This window comes from Erythrolamprus reginae, chromosome 2, assembly GCF_031021105.1.
Source record: "Erythrolamprus reginae isolate rEryReg1 chromosome 2, rEryReg1.hap1, whole genome shotgun sequence".
Taxonomy (NCBI): domain Eukaryota; kingdom Metazoa; phylum Chordata; class Lepidosauria; order Squamata; family Dipsadidae; genus Erythrolamprus; species Erythrolamprus reginae.
Genome location: NC_091951.1, coordinates 238,605,415 through 238,629,796, shown reverse-complemented (window position 1 = coordinate 238,629,796; position 24,382 = coordinate 238,605,415). Strand labels below are relative to the sequence as shown.

The following is a 24,382-nucleotide window of genomic DNA, read 5'->3' as shown; positions in this document are numbered from 1 at the left end:
TAAATATACAATCCAGCTACTCTGCCAATCTCTGCTTATGAGTTCTCAGACATCTTCAAGGAGCTGTAGTTAAAAACGAGAATGCTGGACTGGGTCTAATTCAGCAGAATACTACTGGCATTCAGCAAAAAAGGAGGACAAGCTATCTGAAATAAGGGGCCAACATAAGGCAGCTCAAAAGAGTATGCAGTAGAGCAGTGTTTCCCAACCTTGGCAACTTAAAGATATTTGGACTTCAACTCCCAGAAGTCCCCAGCCAGCAGATGCTGGCTGGGGACTTCTGGGAGTTGAAGTCCAGATATCTTCAAGTTGCCAAGGTTGGGAAACACTGCAGTAGAGCGACTGCATAGGTGGCAAAGGTTAAACTTACAATCAATGGAAAGAAGTAAAAATGCCTCTTCCCCCTAAGCTTTTAGATGGGAGGGATTGAGGATTTTATCTTATCATCTGTTCACTTATTGTATATCACTCAAAGCTATTAAAAAACTTTATTAATGTTTATTCTTACCTGGATATTTTAATGCCTTCTTTCCTCCCTCCCTTCCCCATTACATAAGCTTTTCCCCAGCCATGGCTGAAAATTGTGGGAGTTGAAATCCAACACATCTGGATGAATTTAAGGAAAATTAGCTTAAACAAATAGTTTCTAGCATGGTCTCTAACATCAATGAAAAAAGTTTGTTTGTTTTCTGGTTTGTGCCATAAACATGTATACAATGCCATGGTGATTGGTTTGAAGTAAATTTTCATGCGACAGAAATAAAGGGCGACAAAAACATACTTAGGAAAAAACTCACTGAATTCAGAAACATTTCCTCTCAAATAAGTAGGGCCTGGGTCTGATTTCACAAAGAGCCGTTTTTCAAAGACATGCTACTGTACCTCAGCATCTCTTATTTGCTCCAATTGCACGTGAGAAGGAAAATCCGGCATTCCCGTTTTCTTCCATTGCAAATATGGATTGGTTAGGTTGTTATCCATGTAGTATGTGACGTATACAAGTTCTTTGGGAAGACAAAGAAAATGTAATAGTTTTAACGTTTGGCTTTAGTGGAACATCGGATCAAACATAAGTGTTTCTGGTTCAGTTGTCTATTTAATGATTTCAAGTGATGAGTTTTGGGCCTCAACTCTTAGACGAAGTAGCTTTAAAAAGAAACAGAGAAGTAATTCATCAGGAGATTTTGCATCCTGAAATATGAAAGGGACTGGGAGCTGGGGACAGGGAATCCAACTGAGCTTGACTAAGGTACAACTTATGACTGTATCTTGTTGGGTGTATCCTTACGATTTATATTAATATTGTTTCCTGATTGCTTATTTGTACCCTATGACAATCATTAAGTGTTGTACCTCATGATTCTTGACCAATGTTTATTTATTTATTTTTTATTTATTTATTTGTTTTGTCCAATACACAATGAGGGTTTTAGTGGGTATATATCTATATACACATAGTAAAATACATGATGGTTATAGAGGAGATACTCATAGTAAAATATATCTAAGAAATAATAGAAATGAAGATATAGTAATATAACATATCAATGAAAGAATAGAAGAAGAGATATAGGAATAGAAGAAAGGTATAGGAGATATAGGAGAGCAATAGGACAGGGGACGGAAAGCACTCTAGTGCATTTGTACTCGCCCCTTACCGAGCTCTTAGGAATCTGGATAGGTCAACCGTAGATAATCTAAGGGTAAAGTGTTGGGGGTTTGGGGATGACACTATGGAGTCCGGTAATGAGTTCCACGCTTCGACAACTCGGTTACTGAAGTCATATTTTTTACAATCAAGTTTGGAGCGGTTAATATTAAATTTAAATCTGTTGTGTGCTCTTGTGTTGTTGTGGTTGAAGGTGAAGTAGTCGCCGACAGGCAGGACATTGCAGCATATGATCTTGTGGGCAATACTTAGATCTTGTTTAAGGCGTCTTAGTTCTAGGCTTTCTAGGCCCAGGATTGAAACTCTAGTCTCGTAGAGGAGTGAAGGGCTCTTCTGGTGAAATATCTTTGGACATTTTCAAGGGTGTTAATGTCTGAGATGCGATATGGGTTCCAAACAGATGAGCTGTATTCGAGGATGTGTGTGGCAAAAGTTTTGTAAGCTCTGGTAAGTAGTGTGAGATTGCCAGAGCAGAAGCTACGTAGGATTAGGTTTACAACTCTTGAAGCCTTCTTGGCTATATTGTTGCAGTGGGCTTTGGCACTTAAATCTTTTGTTATTAGTATTCCGAGGTCTTTAACCGAGTGGGGATTATCTGTGATAATTTGATTATTCAGTTCGTATTTGGAGTTCAGATTCTTCTTCCCAATGTGTAGGACAGAGCATTTGCTAGTTGAGATTTGGATCTTTTATTTTATGTACACTGAGAGCATATGCACCAATAACAAATTCTTTGTGCATCCAACCACTTGGCCAGTAAAGAATTCTATTCTATTCTATTCTATCCTCAGTACACTGTTCTGATGGAAGGCGATTTAAGAGCTAAGTCTCCAAATAAATTCGTCAACCCCTGAGTGGATATTTTCGCCCCCGACAGCTGCTCAACATTTCTCACTCTCCGGCAAATCCCCAGTTAAAAAGATGGGGGCCTGCTTGAAACGTCACTCGATGAGTCAGGGACAACAATCCAGAAACCATTATGGCACAAACGGAAACCTGGACTGTTTGTTGAAATGAAATCTGGGAAGACTGTTTTCTGACTCTTTCTGCTGGGGAGCGACTCTTTCTATGGGAATGAAAGCAAGAGTTTTGCTCGAGAGAAAGCGCCAAAGGGTGACACGCTTTTCACCAAGCGAACTTTACCCACCGCCAGAAACTTTTTCACCATGAAGGTGTCTCGATCTTTACCATCAGAACCGAAACAAAAAAACCCCAAACAGTGAGCATACCATTGTTTCACAAAACACAATTCTGTATTGTTGAGTATCTGTATACTCCATGTAAATAGTTGAAAAATAGAAGAAGCGCCTGATTGGCTAAGACGCTGACAGTTGGTTTTCGGCGGGAAGCCTAAGTGTATAAAAGGAGCGTCTGTCACTGTGTAAAATCAGACGCTGGAGTCACTTGTCAAAAAAGAGCTGAATAAAGGAACCGTTTTAAAAGCCCGAGCTGCCTCAGACTTTTCATGTATGCTTAACCTGTCCTAATTAGATTGTGTGAATTGTCTATTCGAATTAAACTATCGGGGATTATCTGCTGGCCAGGCGCCTTCTGAGTTCAAATCCTAAAACCTCTTCCCATATTGCATAAAGGACGACCTTCCTGTGTCACTATACAAACTAAATACTAATTTAAAAATATTTAGTGATTGCTTTAGGATGAGTATGTGTGTGTCATGCTGTAGCTGTTAGGAAATGCCCATTGCCCTGTGAGACCTCAGGAAAGACCTCTCCTTCATTTGTTTAGCAAAGCATGGAGCCTACTTCTTCCAAATTGAATGTAAATCTCATGTTTTTGGAGGGTATCAGGCAGTGAAGGGCTACCAAAACTTTTACTACCACACTGTGGGCATGGCTTATGCAGGACGCCCTGCATTTTCTTTCAACATCTTTCAGGGCAAATTGGGTGATCTGGGGTGGAGCTCCATTTTTGCTACCCTACTGCGTTCCCCTCCATCCGGGCAGTAGTGCACCCCTGGTATCAGGTCAATGGCCTTTCAATAAGTCATAGCAAAATTTTACCTCTGTGTTTAGGATAATTGGTTATCTTTAGAATCACAGTACTGGAGTTTGGGGACGTCTTGTTATCATTGCTTGAATAGATGAATACTGATGCTTGCCAGCTGTCCGACAATTTTAATCCTGAAGGTTTATGCAAGCTGGCTAATATTCCTAAAGCGTTACAGTCTTCTGATTTGTGACTTGAAATGTTGGCAGAAACTTGCTCTTCTCCTGCACAAGAGAGAGAAAACATTGAACCAAAAAAAGGGCTTGAAATGAGAAACTTACAGAGGAGCATTTATGGCATCATGGCATTGGACCAGAATATCTCTGAGACCGCCTTCTGCTGCACGAATCTCAGCGACCAATTAGGTCCCACAGAGTGGGCCTTCTCCGGGTCCCGTCAACTAAACAATGTCGGTTGGCGGGCCCCAGGGGAAGAGCCTTCTCTGTGGCGGCCCCGACTCTCTGGAACCAGCTCCCCCCAGAGATTAGAACTGCCCCTACCCTCCTTGCCTTTCGTAAACTCCTCAAAACCCACCTTTGTCATCAGGCATGGGGGAACTGAGATATTTCCCCCGGGCCTATATAATTTATGTATGGTATGTTTGTATGTATGTCTGCTTAATAATGGGTTTTTTAAAAATATTTTAAATTGTAAATTATTAGATTTGTCATGAACTGTTTTATTGTGTTGTGAGCCGCTCCGAGTCTACAGAGAGGGGCGGCATACAAATCAAATCAAATCAAATCAAATCAAATCAAATCAAATCAAACAATAAAAATAGATAGATAGATAGATAGATAGATAGATAGATAGATAGATAGATAGATAGATAGATAGATAAATAAAGCATATTATCTGGGGTGGGTTCTGACTTACCAGTTCGCTTCCTCCCATGTTGCATGGCTGTGGAGGCATGGCATGCATGCACAGTGCCAAAAATTCTTATTTTTTTAAAAAAAGAACCCCAAACAAGATGGCATTGCATGCTAGAAGCTCAGCTTCTGTGCATGGGCAAAAGAAAAAAAATGAGAAAATCCCCCCGTCCCCCCCAAAAAGATGGTGGCATTTACAGATCAGCACCAACAAACCGGCTTTGTGACGTCACCAGTGGTTTGCTACTGGTTCTATAGAACCGGTGTGAACTGGGAGGAATCCACCTCTGATGTCCAGAAGCCAGCCACATGAACTGTGTGCTAGAACACTTCATCAAAAGATTTGAATTCCATGTGGGCATAAGAAGGCCGGATGTTTGAAGCAATAGATAAATCTTCAGTTGAAGCTGCCTAAGTTGCTATATTGGTTCTTCTTCTGATGGTAAAATGCTGTCCTTTTAAGATTGTGCCATTTTTTAATTTTTAGATCTTTTTTAATCCCCTTTTTATTATTTTTATAAATAATTCAAGTTGGCAAGCATACCTACTACTCCCTCCTTCTCTTATTTTCCCAAAGTGAGATGGGTTGAGAAAGGGTGACTGGTCTATGTTCATTCAACTGGCTTTCGTGCCAAAGGTAGGACTAGAACTCAGTCTTCTGGTTTCTACTCTGGAACTTTAACCACTAATTATTTGCTATTGGAAGGCAAATTCCTATTACTTACTACCACATGTTGTTTTACCTTCCAGTATGTTATTTACTGATAACTGATTTATTTATTTCCTAGTTCTGTTCAATTGCTATCCGCTGGTCAACATGGGGCTATCTTTGAAGAGTGTTCGGAAACTTCAACTCGACCAAAATGCAGCCACACGAGCAGTCTTGGGCCTTCCAAGAAATGCCCATATCTCACCATCACTCCGCGGACTGCATTGGTTACCGATCTGTTTCTAGACACAATTCAAAGTGTTGGTTATGATCTATAAAGCCCTACATGGCATAGGACCAGATTATGAGCCGCCTCGAGTCTACGGAGAGGGGCGGCATACAAATCTAATAAATTGAATTGAAATATCTCCGAGACCACCTTCTGCCGCATGAATCCCAGCAACCGGTGGGTCCCACAGAGTTGGTCTCCTTAGGGTCCTGTCGACCAAACAATGTCGGCTGGCAGGACCCAGATAAAGAGCCTTCTCTGTGGGGGGCCCAGTCCTCTGGAACCAGCTCCCTCTGGAGATTCGCACTGCCCCCACCCTCCTCGCCTTCCGGAAGAGTTTAAAAACTCATCTTTGCCGTCAGGCCTGGGGTTCCTTAGATCTTCCCCCCTGACCAATGAATGCTTCAGATTGATTGTTGAATGAATGATATTAATGATATTTTAATGAGAATTTTAAAGACTGTTTTTTAATGTATTAATTGGATTGCTATTATTCTTGTTTTTCTGTATATGCTGTGAGCAGCCCCGAGTCCTCGGAGAGGGGCGGCATACAAATCCAATAAAATAAAATAAAATAAATAAATAAATAAATAATATACTTCTTCTTTCTTTAGTAAATACAAGATACTTCATTTCCGGGAATAGTTAAGTGTCTGTAGGAGATGACCAGGCTGGAACCCGAGTAAGGTATCAAGGGAATCATCAGTATTGAAGTTTCAAGTTTCAAGTTTTATTGGATTTATATGCCGCCCCTCTCCGAAAACTCGGGGCGGCTAACAACAATCACGAACAATATACAATAAAATCCAATACTAAAAGCAAATTAAAACCCCTTAATATATAGAAACCAAACATACATACAAACATACCATGTATACAGTTGTAACGGCCTAGGGGGAGAAGAGTCTTAATTCCCCCATGCCTGGCGGCAGAGGTGGGTTTTAAGTAGCTTACGAAAGGCAAGGAGGGTGGGGGCAATTCTAATCTCTGGGGGGAATTGGTTCCAGAGAGCCGGGGCCGCCACAGAGAAGGCTCTTCCCCTGGGTCCCGTCAAGTGAATGAACCCCATTGTGCTCACAAGAGATCTAAGTCCAGCTTACTTGGAATTCCGTTGACTCTTATTTGCCACCAATTTGCTTTGACCATTAGTAATTCCTTGAGCTGCTAACCTTGAACTGCCTGGACTCTTGATTTGACAGTGCGATTAGCAATTATGAAAATGAATGAGGGGGAAGGGGTGTTGTACCTAGTAAAGCCAGCAAGCCCATTACTGTCAGCACTGGCTTCCTCACCATCTGGATGTGGGGGGGCTTTGTGTTATTCATCTGAAAGCGCGCGGTCAGAGTCCTCTGGGTGAAGTAATAGGGATGGTAACTCAGAAATGCATTGTCATTGCTTAACAAAGTGTAGTTGACGGTGTTGTTGGGTTTAGCGATCAGAAGATTTTGATGCTGAGCAATTACCTGTAAAGGAACACATTTGAAAATACGTGAGTTATTATGTTAGTTCAATAAAACAAGTGATCCTCTATTATTTTAGCTTACACCCTTTTATCTTTATTTTATCTTACCTACTGCATTTTATTCTATTTTATCTCACCATAGCTATTTTATCTCACTTCACTGTACCTGATCTTGTCTCATTTTATTGTATTTTACTGTGACTGATGCTCATGTTTGATATGGTCTATTGACTAATCAAAAAAGTATATCGTACTGTAACAAATAAAAAATCAGTAATCTTCACAGGAGGCTTTGCAGGATTTTTGACGGCAAATCCACCGCAGGACAAGATCATTATTTTAAACCAATCTTATCTAACCTGTTGCCCTTCAAATGTATTTGGACTAACAATTCTCATTGTCCACACCCAAGTTAAGAACACTTGAAGACACTATACTGGGGAACGGGTGATTTCCATCTCCCTTATGAAATTATATACTCTATAAATCATGGCTGTGGGTATTCTGCATACAGTAAAGTTTTGCAACAAAGCAGCTCAGATTATGAAATGCATATGCATTAAAACAGGTTTGCAATATTTCCTCTTAATCTGGATGTTTTATTCCGCATCTATATTATTTAGTGTATTCATTTCATTTCATTTCATTTTATTGGGTTTGTATGCTGCCCCTCTCCGTAGACTCGGGGCGGCTAACAACAGTAATAAAAACAACGTGCAACAATCCAATACTAAAGAAGCTAAAAACCCTTATTTTAAAACCAATCATACATACAAATGTACCATACATAAATTGTGGAAGCCTAGGGGGAAAGAATATCTTAATTCCCCCATGCCTGACGACAAAGGTGGGTTTTAAGAAGCTTGCGAAAGGCAAGAAGGGTGGGGGCTATTCTAATCTCTGGGGGGAGTTGGTTCCATAGGGCCGGGGCCGCCACAGAGAAGGCTCTTCCCCTGGGTCCCACCAAACGACATTTTTCGTTGACAGGACTCGGAGAAGGCCAACTATGTGGGACCTAACTGGTCGCTGGGATTCGTGCGGCAGAAGGCGGTCCCGGAGATAACCTGGCCCGATGCCATGAAGTATAGGTCATATTTAACAAAAGTTGGTTTGCAATGTGGAGAAACACGGGACTGCGCAAAGCACTCAAACTCCAAAATTAATTATTGATATAAGATATATAAATTGATTAAATAAGTAAATGATTTTATTATTTTGACTACTAGGAATTCAGCAGGCGTTTGTCAAATATTTCCAAGCATAATACTGCAACAAGGAAAAAACAGAAGTTGTTTCAGCCAATTAAAAGAAAAGCTAGGATTTTCAGCTGTGTGCTCGGTCAAATATTGTATTCCTTTGCAGTCTTCCTAAAGAATCATAAATAGCTGAACACAAATATTTCATGTTGGGATTATGGTACAGCTTTCTTTTTTTTTCTGGCTCATTTCTAATTCCAAACAGATGATAGCGCTGCAATTTATCTCTACTTATAGATGAAATTAAACCCAGTTTCAGGATCATTGTGACAACTTGAAAACAAGAAAAGCACTGTAACGTCTTAGCATCAGGGTCCACCAAGAAAAAAGCCTTTCCAATAGCTCAAATTGACCTAATTCCCTAGCCGGCTAAAATTAGGAATTTAAGAGGAGGATTGTGACAGCATAACTAATCAGATGTAGAAGGATTAATGTTCCATGTCAAAATACGCACACAAAAAAGCAGATTAGTTCTTAAGAACACAGAGTTCTGCAGAAAGAAGTTGTATTAAACTGCATATAAAATCACAAAAAGTTGTTCATGTTAAACTGAATTAGGCCCTAGGAAGATATTGTCATTATTTCTAGCTCTATTAATTTATGGAAAGTGGGTAGGTGAATGAAATAAACTGAAAATTCCTTGGTCTTCATTGAAAAACCTAAGAGTGGGCAACTCACAGCACTAGCCCTTAGACGTATATACCACTTCATAATGCTTTATTTATTTATTTATTATTTATTTATTGGATTTGTATGCCGCCCCTCTCCGTAGACTCAGGGCAGCTAACAACAGTGATAAAAACAGCATGTGACAATCCAATATTAAAACAGCTAAAAACCCTTGTTATAAAACCAATAATACATACAGACATACCATGCATAAATTAAAGAAGCCTAGGGGGAAAGAATATCTCAGTTCCCCCATGCCTCACGGCAGAGGTGGGTTTTAAGGAGCTTACGAAAGGCAAGGAGGGTGGGGGCTATTCTAATCTCTGGGGGGAGTTGGTTCCAGAGGGCCGGGGCCGCCACAGAGAAGGCTCTTCCCCTGGGTCCCGCCAAACGACATTGTTTAGTTGACAGGACCCGGAGAAGGCCCACTCTGTGGGACCTAACTGGTCGCTGGAAATCGTGCGGCAGAAGGCGGTCCCGGAGATAATCTGGCCCCGTGCCATGAAGGGCTTTATAGGTTATAACCAACACTTTAAATTGTGACCGGAAACTGATCAGCAACCAATGCAGACTGCGGAATGTTGGTGTGACATGGGCATATTTAGGGAAGCCCATGATTGCTCTCGCAGCTGCATTCTGCACGATCTGAAGTATAGTACTCGAGCAGTTTATAGAGTCAACATATTGTCCCTAATAATCTGGGTCCTCAATCCACCAAGTTCGATAGGATGGAAAGCTGCGTCAACCTTGAGCTTGTCACGACGGAACTCCTGGCAGTTGGCAGAGTCACCCTGCAATACTGTACTTTAACCACTGCACCGAGGGTTCCTAGCAAAGTAAATGGGGAAGTTGGATTCATTTAACAACACCACTATAAGCAAAAACATGATGGGAGTTTTGAGTATACCATATTTGAAACATTAGTTTAGAATCTTTCAGCTACAATTTCCAATTCATTTACCGCATGGCACTCAACTAAAGTTCAGTGGATACAAAATGTGGACTGTCTGTCAGATAATTCCATCCCTTCCCAACATTCAGAAGTTGACATTAATTGCTTGAAATCCAAAAAGTGAATTTTGAAATAAGGTGCCAATTACGTTTGACTCCTCCTTCTTTCTGTCATTCCTTGATCTTTTAAAATGTGAGGATAAATTGATCAAATATAAGGAGAGGGGAGGCAGAGGGTTTTATAGAATTGGTGACTTCATCCCCCTCCCCTCCATAAATTTTATTTGTTTTTGGTCCTTTTGGTCCATGTTGTGAGCATTTGCTTTCTGAGTTTCATACATCCATACAATATTCTTAACAATATTTTTTTGTTTTTAGAATAATTATAATCCATTATCATTTCATTTTCAATACACCTCTTACATTTCTTTTCCTCTTAATATCTGCCTTTAATCTTTTTGCACTCTTATTTTATTCCTATTTTAATTCCAGCAAACAAAGATGTGGTCATTTCCGAACTTATATATTTCTAATGTTAGTATATTAATGTTTAGGAAATCACATATTTCCTAAACATTAATCAAAAATCAGCTTGTAATTTCTTCATCTTATTTTCCACATCATTACTTTTTCCTTACTAAATATATTTATTTATTTATTTATTTTATTTATTAGATTTGTATGCCGCCCCTTTCCGTAGACTTGGGGCGGCTCACAACATACAATAGAACAATTCACAACAAATCTAATAAATTAAAAAACCCCATTATTAAACCAGACATACACACAAACATACCATACATAAATTGTATAGGCCCGGGGGAGGGGGGGGGAATGCCTCAATTCCCCCATGCCTGATGGCAGAGGTGAGTTTTAAGGAGCTTACGGAAAGCGAGGAGGGTGGGGGAAGTTCTAATCTCCGGGGGGAGCTGGTTCCAGAGAGTCGGGGCCGCCACAGAGAAGGCTCTTCCCCTGGGACCCGCCAGACGACATTGTTTAGTTGACGGGACCCGGAGAAGGCCAACTCTATATTTCAGAATTACATAGTTCAATCTTTATATTTTACATATATATATCCTTATTACAATGAACAATTTATTCATACTTTTATAATACTAATAAACTGATTTAACATACATCTCAACACCAATTTTTATCTCTTATATCTCAACACATATAACTTAATTTCTATCATGTTTCTTCTATCATCAAACTTGTACAGTGGTACCTCATCATACGAACTTAATTGGTTCCAGGAGGAGGTTCGTAAGGTGAAAAGTTCGTAAGATGAAACAATGTTTTCCATAGGAATCAATGTAAAAGCAAATAATGCGTGCAAATCCTTCAGGAAAATCCCAAACTTTAGAAGGGAGGCGAACAGAGGGCAGGGAGGAGCAGCTAAAGGGGGCGGGTGGAAGAAGCAAGGCTAGGCTAAAGGGTGAGTGGGAAGGAAGAAAGGAAAGGGGGGGGGCGCCCCTCTCTTTTCTTTCTTAAAAAGACACCCTTTCAGTTCCTTTGCAAGCACCTTGTTCTCGGCAAAATTTTCCTACTCCAAGCAGCCCCTCCCTCCTCCCTTTTCTTTCTTAAAAAGACACCCTTTCAATTCCTTTGCAAGCACCTTGTTCTCGGCAAAATTTTCCTACTCCAAGCAGCCCCTCCCTTTTCTTTCTTCAAAAAAGGGGAAAAAAAGAAACCCCTTCATCCCAGCAGCAGCTGCTTGGGTTCGTAAGGTGAAAATAGTTCGGAAGAAGAGGCAAAAAAATCTTAAACACCGGGTTCGTATCTTGAAAAGTTCGTTAGAAGAGGCGTTCGTAAGATGAGGTATTCAAAAAGACTACTTTCCCCCCATATAAAACGTATTTAAAAGTTACATATTTTCAATCTTTATCTTTTCTATTATCAAACTTATTCAAAAATATACTGCATATTTCAATCTTTATATTTTCTTCTATTTTTCAATCTTCGTCTTTTCTTGTATTATTTTATAGCTTCATTTCTAGATGTTATTCATACATATATTTTATCATTACAATAATTTTTTTTCCTACTTATGTAATACTAAATTAATTAAACATACACATTAACGCCAACTTTTATCTCTTATATCCCAACACCTATAACCATGATGGCGAACCTGTGGCATGCGTGCCACAGGTGGCATACAGAGCCATACACGCAAGATTTTGCACTGTATTATTTTATTTTATTTTTATTTATTTATTTATTTGATTTTTATGCCAGCCTTCTCCTTAGACTCAGGGCGGCTTACAACATGTTAGCAATAGCACCTTTTAACAGAGCCAGCATATTGCCCCCACAATCCGGGTCCTCATTTTACCCACCTCGGAAGGATGGAAGGCTGAGTCAATCTTGAGCCGGTGATGAGATTTGAACCGCTGACCTTCAGATCTACAGTCAGCTTCAGTGGCCTGCAGTACAGCACTCTACCTGCTGCGCCACCCCGGCTCAAGCGTGCATGTGCACACTGACCAGCTGAGTTTGAGCCATGGGAAAGCTTCCTGAACCCTCCGGAATGCAAACAAACAGCACAATGGGCAAACCAGAAGTGCGTTTTCTGAACGTTCAGTTTGCCCGTTGTGCTGTTTTTTGCACTGAAGCTTTCCTGAACTCTCCGGGATGCAAAAAACAGTACATCAACAAACCGAAACCGAACTTCCGGTCTGCCCATTTGGCCATTTTTTCCACCAATCAGGCTTCAGTAAGGTCTGTGCCCATGCGCGGGGTGGGAGGGAAGGGGCGTGGGCACGTGCATGCATGCTAGGATACTCACACACACCCTTTTGGCACACGAACCAAAAAAAGTTCGCCATCACTGTCCTAGGATTTTAAAATAAACAAAGGTCGTCCCTTTAAAAAGAGGGGATTTGATCTCCTCTTCCCTTTTTTCCAATTAAAAACAATGACAGATATCCTGAACTTCTCAGAATCAAGCATAAAATGTTCATTTGATAGAGCGTCTCTGCCCCTATTTATGGGTTTTAATGACTGGCTATTTTTTGCAATTGAAGAATGAGTGGTTGACACTTTTCTCCTGAGTTAGCTTTTGAAGGATCATCTTATGATAATAATAATAATAATAATAATAATAATAATAATAATAATAAATAATTTATTAGATTTGTATGCCACCCCTCTCCGAAGACTCAGGGAGGCTCACGACACAATAGCAATACAATATAGATCTAATGTTAAAAAATTGAAAAAACTAATTCAAAAATACATTATAAAAACTTATCTACTCCACAGTCATACACATGATGCCAGATTCAAGTTCTTGGTTGCCCAGAAGATGTATCTGTTCCCCCTTAAACAAGATCTAAGTATTGCCCACAAGATCATCTGCTGCAACGTCCTGCCTGTCGGCGACTACTTCAGTTTCAACCACAACAACACAAGAACACACAACAGATTTAAACCTAATATTAACCGCTCCAAATTTGACTGTAAAAAATATGACTTCAGTAACCAAGTTGTCGAAACATGGAACTCATTACCGGACTCCATAGTGTCATCCCCAAACCCCCAACACTTTACCCTTAGATTATCTACGGTTGACCTATCCAGATTCCTAAGAGGTCAGTAAGGGGCGAGTACAAGTGCACTAGAGTGCCTTCCGTCCCCTGTGCTATTATTTTATTTATTGAATTTTTATGCCGCCCTTCTCCTTAGACTCAGGGCGGCTTACAACATGTTAGCAATAGCACTTTTTAACAGAGCCAGCCTATTGCCCCCACAATCCGGGTCCTCATTTTACCCACCTCGGAAGGATGGAAGGCTGAGTCAACCTTGAGCTGGTGATGAGTTTTGAACCGCTGACCTACAGATCAACAGTCAGCTTCAGTGGCCTGCAGTACAGCACTCTACCTGCTGCGTCACCCTGGCTCTCTATTGCTCTCCTATATCTCCTATACCTTTCTTCTATTCCTATATCTCTTCTTCTATTCTTTCATTGATATGTTCTATTACTATATCTTCTTTTCTATTATTTCTTAGATATATATTTACGATGAGTATCTCCTCTATAACCTTCATCATGTATTTTACTATGTGTATACCCACTAAACCCCTCATTGTGCATTGGACTAACTAACTAACTAACTAACTAACTAACTAACTAACTAACTAACTAACTAACTAACTAAACAAACAAACAAACAAACAATGCCTTCAAGCAGTATTTCTCAAACTTGTCTCTACTTTTTAAGACCCTTATACTTCAATTCCCAGACTTCCTCAGCCAGTAAATGCTGGAAGCTGAAGTCCGCATGGTTGAGAAACACTGTCCTAGAGATATTTTTCTCATCTTTCTCTGAGGAGAGATGTGGGTTTCCAAAAAAAAAGACATTTCCATGTTGGTTTATGATCTGTATCATTGGATTATATAATGAAAAGCAATATCTGTTTTCCTTAAATGATTATGCTGAATGCTTAGGGCATCAGGAATGTTCTTCACTCTTCTTATATTCCCTGCTATCCTAGGTATAATGGCTAGATTAGGGCCGAAGTAGATATCAGTACAGGTCATAATCCAATACAATCCTAAAATGCATCAACAGGGGAATACACTCCAAGACCAGGGAAGTCTTAATACCACTCTACTATGCCATGGTCAGACCACATCTGGAGTACTGTATTCAGTTCTGGTCACCACACTTCAAAAGAGACATTGAAACTCTGGAGAAGGTGCAGAAAAGAGCAACCAAAATGATTAGGGGACTAGAAACCAAGACTTACGAAGAGAGACTGCGGGAACTGGGCATGGATAGCCTAGAGAAAAGAAGGGCCAGAGGGGACATGATAGCGGTATACAGGTATATGAAAGGTTGCCACAGGGAGAAGGGGGTCACTCTATTCTCCAGAGCACCAGAGGGCCGGACGAAGAACAACGGCTGGAAGCTAACCAAGGAGAGATTCAACTTGGAAATAAGGAAGAACTTCCTGACGGTCAGAGCGATCAACCAGTGGAACAACCTTCCAGCGGACGTTGTGAACTCCAATACTCTGGACATTATTAAGAGGAGATTGGACTGCCATTTGGCTGGGGTGCTATAGAGTTTCCTGCTCAGGCAGGGGGTTGGACTTGATGACTTGCATGGTCCCTTTCAACTCTAACAATCAATCAATCAATCAATCAATCAATCTTGGAGACTGTTGGCATCCATATCTTCAGCAGGAGTGTGGCTACTGGCCTTGCTGCTGATTTTGGCACTCCACACTTCTTAATCATGGTTACACAGCGGGGAAGAGAGCTAAGCAATAAAACTTTCAAACAAACCTGTCATTATTTACATAAGAGGTTTACACAGTACAAGAATTGCTGAGATGTACCTCCTACAACGTGAAATAGATATACAGTGATCCCCCGATCATTGCGAGGGTTCCGTTCCAGGACCCCTAGCAATGATCGGGTTTTCGCGAAGTAGCGCTGCGGAAGTAAAAACACCATCTGCGCATGCGCAGATGGTGTTTTTACTCCCGCAGTGCTAGCGAGGAGCCGAAGATTGGGGTTCCTGTTTTAAAACGTCGCCGCCGGCATGGGCGGCTTGCCAGCACCCCCCCGGACCCCCAACCCGGGTTTGGGGGGCTGCTAGGAAGCCGCCCATGCTGGCGGCGACGTTTTAAAACAGCCGCGCGGCTTTCCAATGAGTCCCGAAGACAAACATCAAACTTCCGCGTTTGTCTTCGAGACTCATTGGAAAGCCGCGCGGCTGTTTTAAAACGTCACCACCGGCATGGGCGGCTTGCCAGCACCCCCCCGAACCCGGGTGAGCAGCGAGCGAACGGCGGGTGGCCGGGCGAAGGGCGGGCGAGCGGAGAAGGGCGGGTGAGCGGGTGCTGGGGAGGGCTTCTCGCCCTCCCGCCAGCAAGAGGGGGAGCGAACGGCGTGGGCAGGCTGCGGACAAGCCGTTCGCTCGGGCCGCTTCCCAGCTGAGTACTCAGCTGGGAAGCGGCCCGAGCGAACGGCGTGGGCGGGAGAAGGGCGGGCGAGCCGCGCGGGCAGGCAGGCTGCGGACAAGCCGTTCGCTCGGGCCGCTTCCCAGCTGAGTACTCAGCTGGGAAGCGGCCTGAGCGAAGCGGCAGCAGCGAGGAGTTTGCGTGGGCGGTGGGGAAACTCCTCGCTGATGCCCGCCAAGAGGGGGAAGACCTAGGGAAGCCGCCCAGCAGCTGATCTGCCCGGCGCCATCTACGCATGCGTGCCCATAGAAAAAAAGGGCACGCATGCGCAGATGGTGTTTTGACTTCCGGGTTCAAAAATCGCAAATTAGCCTGTTCGCAATGGTCGGGAACGCAATAACCGGGGGATCACTGTATGCCATTATTCAGATTTTATGGCTAGTTCTAAATGGATGGATTAGATCGAGGCAGTTTATGAAACTATGATACCGGGTTGCAACTACATCATTTTTCTAAACATATTCAGGTATAACAGGATTTCCTTCAACAATTAAGTCACCGGTTTTTCTCCATCCTGGGGTGGAAACAGCCTTCATAATGGGTTGCCCTGGACCAAACATCTGGAGGATTGAGTCATTCATTTGCATAATTGCTAGGATCCGCCTTGTAGGACCTCAGAGATGACTTGATTCTTCAGAGCAGTGTTTCCCAACCTTGGCAACTTGAAGATATTTGGACTTCAACTCCCAGAATTCCACAGCCAGCAAATGCTGGCTGGGGAATTCTGGGAGTTGAAGTCCAAATATTTTCAAGTTGCCAAGGTTGGGAAACACTGCTTCAGAGGATAGAGAACTTTCATATTTTCTGCGTTCAGGTCACAAGCAAGCCCCGGTTGCTGCTGAGTCTGCTTGTGGCGGTTACACAGCTGCAGCCCCCTCAGGACAGGCCCTTAGCCCTCCTCCCCGGGGGCTCCATGGATGCACACCCTCACTGCATTGCCTCCCACGCATGCGCACAGGCCTTTCTGATCAGGCCTTACTGAAACCTGGTATATGAAACAAATGCTGAAACGGGCAAACCAGAAGTTTGGAGAAATGTGCTTCCAGTTTGCCCATTGTCCTGTTTTTTGCACTCTGGGGCTTAGAAAGTGATTTATCTTCACTAATTTATGTAAAGACCGGTAACCCACCACCTGAACAAATTCATACGGGAGGTCATCCGGTGTATTACCCAGAAAACAATAACCAACATGCTGATAAGACAGTTCCCATCCTATAATTGCACACAAATCCTGTCTGATTGTTAAAATGCCTTATTTCCAGTAAATTTATGATGAGATATATTTTGGGACGCAGTTTGATTGTTCTTATGGTGTTTATGATAGTACTAAACCCTAAGTTGCTTTGAGTCTTGGATAGGAAGTGCATGTAAATGACTGTAAAGAAAGAAAATTATTGAAACCACGAATTCCCTCTAGGAAATTAATGGTCTTAGCTAATCTTGTCACAAAATCTACAGTGATAGTTCTCCAATTATTGGCCAAGCTATAAATTACAATTGATGGATTTATTACCATGTTTTTCGGAATGTAAGACAAACCTTTTCTCCCCCTATAACAGTGTTTCACAACCTTGGCAACTTGAAGATATCTGGACTTCAACTCCCAGAATTCCCTAGCCAGCATTCGCTGGCTGGGGAATTCTGGGAGTTGAAATTCAAAAATCTTTAAGTTGCTAAAGTTGGGAAACACTGCCCTATAAGACCATGGAAATGTTGGTGTGTCTTATACAACAAATGCAGCCAGGTCTTGGGTGCCAATTGCCAAAAATGGGCCAATTTTCCACACAAATGGGGTGGGGAAGGGGTCTGGGGAGCCTGCAGGCAGCTCTTGGGGACTGGTAGAAGGCAATTTGTGTGAAAAAATGGGCAAAACCCGGCCCGTTTTTCACGAAAATGGGAAAAATTTTGCCATCCCCCAGCATCCAAAAGCTGTCTCTGCATGCTCCCCAAACCCTTTGCCCACCCAATTTTTGCAAAAAATGAGGCTGTTTTTGCCTTCTAGCATGACTAGAGGAAGAATTCTGGGAGTTGAAGTCCACAAGTCTCCACAAGTTTGAAAACCCCTGGGTTAGGGGTGCAAGGGCATTCAAACTTGACAAGTTTAAGACTTGTGGACTTCAACTCCCATTCCTGAGCTAGCATGACTGGAGGAGGAATTCTGGGAGTTGAAGTCCACAAGCCTTAAAGCTGTCAAGTTTGTAAAAAGTGTACATGGTTTTAAAGAGTATTCTGCTACACTGGTATTTTATTAAATAATATATTACTACACCATTTGGTTCAGAATACTTTTTTTCTTGTTTTTTACCTCTAAAATCTAGGTGTGTCTTATATCCTAAATAATACGGTACTTAGTTAAACTAAAGTAATACTCACTGATTGAAAACTGCAGGGTTACATGGCAAAAGTGGAGGTAGGCCAACACTAAACCAAGATCATTATGTTGGACTTAACACCACTTTTTCTTCAAAGCGTATTTTAAATTGTAATTTGTTATCTAAACATTGTTATCTAAATTTGTTATCTAAACTTCAGCTTCAACCACAACAACAGATTTAAACTTAATATTAACCGCTCCAAACTTGACTGTAAAAAATATGACTTCAGTAACCGAGTTGTCGAAGCGCGGAACTCATTACCGGACTCCATAGTGTCATCCCCAAACCCCCAACAATTTACCCTTAGATTATCTACAGTTGACCTATCCAGATTCCTAAGAGGTCAGTAAGGGGCGAGTACAAGTGCACTAGAATGCCTTCCGTCCCCTGTCCTATTACTCTCCTATATCTCCTATACCTTTCTTCTATTCCTATATCTCTTCTTCTATTCTTTCATTGATATGTTCTATTACTATATCTTCTTTTCTATTATTTCTTAGGTATATTTTACTATGAGTATCTCCTCTATAATCTTCATCATGTATTTTACTATGTGTATATAGATATATACTCACTAAAACCCTCATTGTGTATTGGACAAAATAAATAAATTAAATAAATTAAAAAACAAAACATGGTAAGCAGACACTATTATAAAGGAAGGTCACTGCCAAAGAGCCATGAGCAAACAGCCCAACCTAAGAACCTCTAAAACTGTCCCCATTGACAGAAAGGCAATTTCTGTCAAACTGACAGCAAACAGCACTTCTTACCAGCACCCGGTGTTAACCTAGTTAAGAATAATGAAAGATCTGCAAGATAACAAGCAAGCACCAACCATTCTAGTATTGCAGCAAGTTTATGATTACCAAAATGTCTATTTTTCTTCCTATGTATTTGTGTATTGGACAAATGAATAAAATAAAAAATAAAAATAAAATAAAATAAATAAAAATTGCAAGGTGCAGATACAGTGTCACCCCATTAGGTGGTGCACTAGGCTTGACTTTGCAACATTGGGAAGTCTACAAAACTAAGCTAAAGCATTCATCAGGCCAGTTCCAATTTAGTAGTTCCATTGTGGTTATAGGTGAAGCGTATCTGTATCAATTAGTGGGGAAGGCAGTTGTGTGAAGAGGAGGGGAGGGCTCTGAAAACAGCCCACCTCTAGTTGCCTGATGTATTCCCATAGGCCAGAGGAATGTTGCAAATAGATATGTTGGGTAGAGCAACTATCTGCTATCTACTTTATCTTCGTCTGAACTGTTCTGCACCTGTCCTGATTCATTATCTATATTAGTGCATATGTTGGTAGCAACAGAGCAAAGAGACATCTGCTACCTGCCCTGGCCTGGTCCTGACAGCCTGAATGTTTGTCAGAACAAGCAGAGCCGATTGAGCAAGAGAGTGTAGATATGCTTCTGTTTACTTTGCTATTTCAATGATCCAATTAAACATCTCAAAACAAAAACTTCTAAGCATCAACCTTACCTTTACCACCATAGCTGCATAGGTCACATCCGCTCTCCACGGCTGTGGAATCGACCATCCTACTAGAGGATCAGCCTCATCGTTGTATATAGGGACCGAGGTAAAATTGGGAAACATCATCTGGATCTGTCCCATAGCCTCAGTTTCCTGTTCCAAGATATGCAGAGAACTCCCAGCTCCCTGGTGATAGGTATTATGATAACTGTTATTCACCTGCTCTCCTACTCTTACAACCATATCGTTTTTTATCATCTATGAGATTGTAGGGAGTCCACAGAAGCATCAAAATTTATGACCAAATTAAGTTTTTTAAATGTACAAGAAGTGTAATACTATTAAATAATGATTAGGAGAGTAATAAATTCAACTACATTTCTTTAGATATAAATCATATTAAGCTTATAATGTTAATTAATATTAGGTTCCAAGAGCGAGCTTGGTCTCAGAGAGCTAATGTGGTGTAATGGTTCATTACAGACTCTAAGTTCATGTCCCACCTTAGCTATGAAAGCCAGTTGAGGGGCTTAAGGCCAGTCATTCTTTCTTAGCCCAACCTACCCTACAGGGTTGTTGTGGAGAAAATAGGAGGAAAAAGGTATACAGTGTTCCCTCGATTTTCGCTGGTTCGAATTTCGCAAATAGCCTATACCACGGTTTTTCAAAAAATATTAATTAAAAAATACTTCGCGGTTTTTTCTATACCACGGTTTTCCTCGCCCGATGACGTCATACATCATTGGCAAACTAATAATTTTTGCAAATGAATAACAAAAAAAATAATTATTGTTAATAAATAATTATGTTTATAAATATCAGGATCACTAAGTGTCTTATTCAATGGTGAGTACCAGTAATAATGGTGAGTAAATTGTTGTTAAGGGAATGGGAAATGGTAATTTAGGGGTTTAAAGTGTTAAAATGGTGTATTTACTTCCGCATCTCTACTTCGCGGAAATTCAACTTTCGCAGGCGGTCTCGGAACGCATCCCCCGCGAAAATCGAGGAAACACTGTATTAGGTATATTTGCCATCTTGAGATATTTGGAAAAAACAATAAAGGTGGAATATAAATCAATGGCTTCTATTTTATTCTCAATCTACTAGGGATTCTGTGGATTGTTAAATCCTTGTTCATACTAAACTGTCCATCCTGATCAATACGCTCTACTGGGGGTATTTTTACTTGAAATTTTATTTTATTTATTTAGAGTTGTATAGTTCACCCAACTCTAAAATTCAAAATATTAAATGCAAAACTTTTCCCTCCCCAAAATAAACTGTCTCAAAAGCAATATATAAGCCTGGAAAACTCATTCAACAGGGACACAAACTCAATCTTCCCCAAGGTCTGAGGGAAAGCCAGGTCTTTATTAGCTTTCTAAAGTATGGAAACCTTCGAGATCTTAGGGGTGGGTGGGGAGGATATTATTCCTACAAGGTGACACTGTTTAATCAATGGGACTGAGAGAGAATCCATTCTGCCCCATCACACCAGATTGGTAGAAGCAATTGGAAACAAATAGTCCCTCAAATAAAGATGGAAAGTTCATTGGCAACCTGAGCAGCTCATGGAGCAATGGGGGCCACAGTAGCCTAATCAGGCATGCCCAACACTGGTGTATTCTGGACTGCTGGTAGCTGCGAGGTTTAGTAGAAGAAACTAAAGCTTCAGATATAAATAAGCCAGCAAGGTGATATACATAGTGGCACTTGGAATATGTTGTGTGTTGGCAACCTGCGGCTACAGAGCTGCATGTGGCTCTTTGAACCCTCTCCTGTGGCCCCATGCCGACCCGGTCGGTGACTTGTTCTCCACCCCGAGAAGGCAAGAGCCTCACTGCAGAGCTGCGCATCTGAAGCGCCTCTATAGTTTTCTCCGCACTGCCCGCGAGCAGCTGATTTTTGCAATTCCACATCCTTCATGGGCAGCTCAGCTCCAGCTGAGGTCCCTTGTGTTGGCTCAGGAAGGAAGGAAATGGGAAGGCGCAGCATTTGCTGCCGGATGCAGGGAGGGAAGAACTCCGGGTCTCCTGCGCAGTACGGCCAGTTATTCACAGTAGCAGCAATGGGAGGAGGAGTTGCTGTCACTGCCATGATCCCGGCCCATGAGAGTATCCTGATTGTGCAAGCAAGCATTTATGTGAGAGAGAGATGAGAGAGAGAAAAGGGGAGAAAAAGAGAAAGAAATGAGAAAATGATGGAGGGAGAGAATGAGAGACAGGAAAGAGCCTCTCCGAGTCTCCGGAGAGGGACGGCATACAAATCTAATAAATAGATAGATAGATAGATAGATAGATAGATAGATAGACAGACAGACAGACAGACAGACAGACAGACAGACAGACAAATAAAGAAAAACAAATGAGAGAAAGAGAGAGAAGGAGGAGAGAGACGGGGAAAAGAGGGGGAAACAAATAAGAAAGAGAAGGAGAGAGAAAGAAAGAAAGAAAGAAAGAAAGAAAGAAAGAGGAAGGGAAGGAGAGAGGGAAGGACGAAGGGAAGGAGAAGAAAAAGAGAAAAAACAAAAATGGGAGAGAAAGAGAGACAAAAATAAGAGAGAAGGGAACAAAAGAGAGAGAGAGAAATGAGATAATGATGGAGGGAAAGAATGAGAGAGAGGAAAAAGAGAGAGAAGGGTGGAGAGGGAAATGAGAGGGAAACAAATGAGAGAGAAGGGGAGAGAAAAACGAATGAATGAAAGAAAGAACGGGAGGGAGAGGAAACAGAAAAACAGAAATGAGAGGGAGGGAGGGAGGGAGAGAGCACTCCATTTCTCACCGTAAACACCAGGAGCCACAAAACCTGGGTAGGTGTGGCTGGGGGGGGGGTGTGTCATGTGACTAGGTGGAAGTGACTTTGAGATGGCTGCGTCCACCCAGATTCTGTGGCTCCTGGTGCTTTCTTTTCCGTTGGAAATGGGTCCTGGTTAAGGTTGCAGACCCCTGGAATATGCCCCACAATTCTCTGCAAGAGGTAAGAGCTACTTTTTATTCAACTCAATTTTTTTCACCATCTGTACTTTTTTAATCAGATGAAAATAAATAAGTGAGAAGATTTAATTTTAAAGTTCTTGGCCATTAAAACACAATGAACTGACCTTTTTATGCATGGCGATGTAGTCTAGCCGGACTCCTGTCTCTCCAGTGAAAAAATTGCTGCCATTGTAGCAATGACTGAGAAGGTTCCAGCAGATGGGAGACTTTGGAAATGGATGAAAGGAATCTCCGGGGCCTCCCAATTTTAGCTGACAACTAGCTTCCCTTAATCCTTCAGAACAAGCATCATAGTAGTTGAGAAATCCTAGGTGTTAAATGAAACAGCTATGATAGACTCAGCATTTTATAGCGATGTGGTACTGTATCTTGTCAATAGAACAGAAAAGTACATCACTCCTCAAAACACGCTAGGCTGAAATCTAACAAAGCAGAGCATAGTACAGAGTGTTTCCATATTAACAACAGCATTGGGTTCTTACCTGGGGGATGCAAAAATGGAGCTGCGCACAGAGCTGTGCGTGCACATGTTGGAGAGAGATTTGGCTTCTGTGCATGCGCAGGAAGCAAAATCTTGCAAGAGGACATGATGCAGGTGTTCTGCCTGACTGGCTCAGGCAATGCGTAATAGTCCAAGGAAAAGAAATCAAACACACACGTGCTCTGCTAATCAGCAAACTTGTATTAGGTAAACAAAAATGGCTTACTCAAAAAACAGTTTTTAGTGTCCGAAAACAATGCAAGGCTTACTTCAGCCGTATACAAAAACACAGGAAAAAACAAACAAAGACAACCTGGAATGAGCAAGGACGTTTCAGGAGTCCTTTTGAATCTTTGAAGCAAATAGCATGTCCCAGAGTTTTCACCTCCCACTTGTCTGAAAAAGCTGGGTTGAAAACTCCAACAGCACAAAAACTTCGAAGCAGGAACCACAAAACACCACAGATAAACAGCCACAGTTTGCCTTGGCCTTTGTTCCCTTTTATCCCCTTAGCCCTCATTAAGGGAACCACACCCAGCCCAGGTGCTCCTATAGTGATTTGTAATACTCCTTAAAGCGATCCCTTCTTTGCATAGCTCTTCGGCTACGTAGATCAATATATTGATCTGCAGAAGAACCCAGGGAGGAAAGACTGTCTGAGGGACTGCAGGCCAAATCCCCTGGGCTGTCTGCTGAATTCTGCATCCCAGTGGCCTCGTCCTCCTGGCTGTCTGCCACGTCTTCCTGGCTGTCTGCCACGTCTTCCTGGCTGTCTGCCACATCTTCCTGGCTGTCAGCCAGGCTTTCACATTCACTTTGTGCCGCATCTCTCCCATCTGTGGGAGCAACGGCTGGCCCAGGCCCAAACACAACAGCAGGCGTGCAAGATTTTTGGTGATTTTCGGCGATTTTTTGCTTCCGCGCATGCGCAGAAGCCAAATCTAACTCCGGCACGCACGCATGCCTGCCGGTCACCTGAGAACTGCACTGGTAGCGGAGGTAAGCAGGAACCTCTGCACGATTAACAACAGCTGATTAAGAAATGTAACATTTGCCTGAACTTGTGTGTCTTGTTTGTGGCTATGGAACTTGGGACTACGGATTCTATTATGAATGCTAAGATGCATTAGGGCTTATTTTCAGGGAATCAAGGTGATATCAGGGCGATCAGCCTGGCCAGGTGCTCCACCCTTCAGCAGAGAGATGCGAGTACACGGAGGGTGCCCAGTAGAAGCTGCAGCC

At 41.9% G+C, this 24,382-nt stretch overlaps 1 protein-coding gene across 1 annotated transcript in view; it reads right to left on the bottom strand.

Moving 5' to 3' along the window:
• IDUA (alpha-L-iduronidase) overlaps positions 1 to 24,382 on the bottom strand; it is an 82,337-nt gene that overhangs the window by 12,068 nt on the left and 45,887 nt on the right. Inside the window, exons 6-10 of the mRNA XM_070742305.1 lie at positions 22,764 to 22,966; positions 19,667 to 19,846; positions 6,733 to 6,949; positions 3,691 to 3,900; positions 883 to 1,004 (exon numbers count right to left, since the gene is read on the bottom strand). Coding sequence (XP_070598406.1) covers positions 883 to 1,004; positions 3,691 to 3,900; positions 6,733 to 6,949; positions 19,667 to 19,846; positions 22,764 to 22,966 — 932 coding nt within the window. The remainder of the gene's footprint in view (positions 1 to 882; positions 1,005 to 3,690; positions 3,901 to 6,732; positions 6,950 to 19,666; positions 19,847 to 22,763; positions 22,967 to 24,382) is intronic.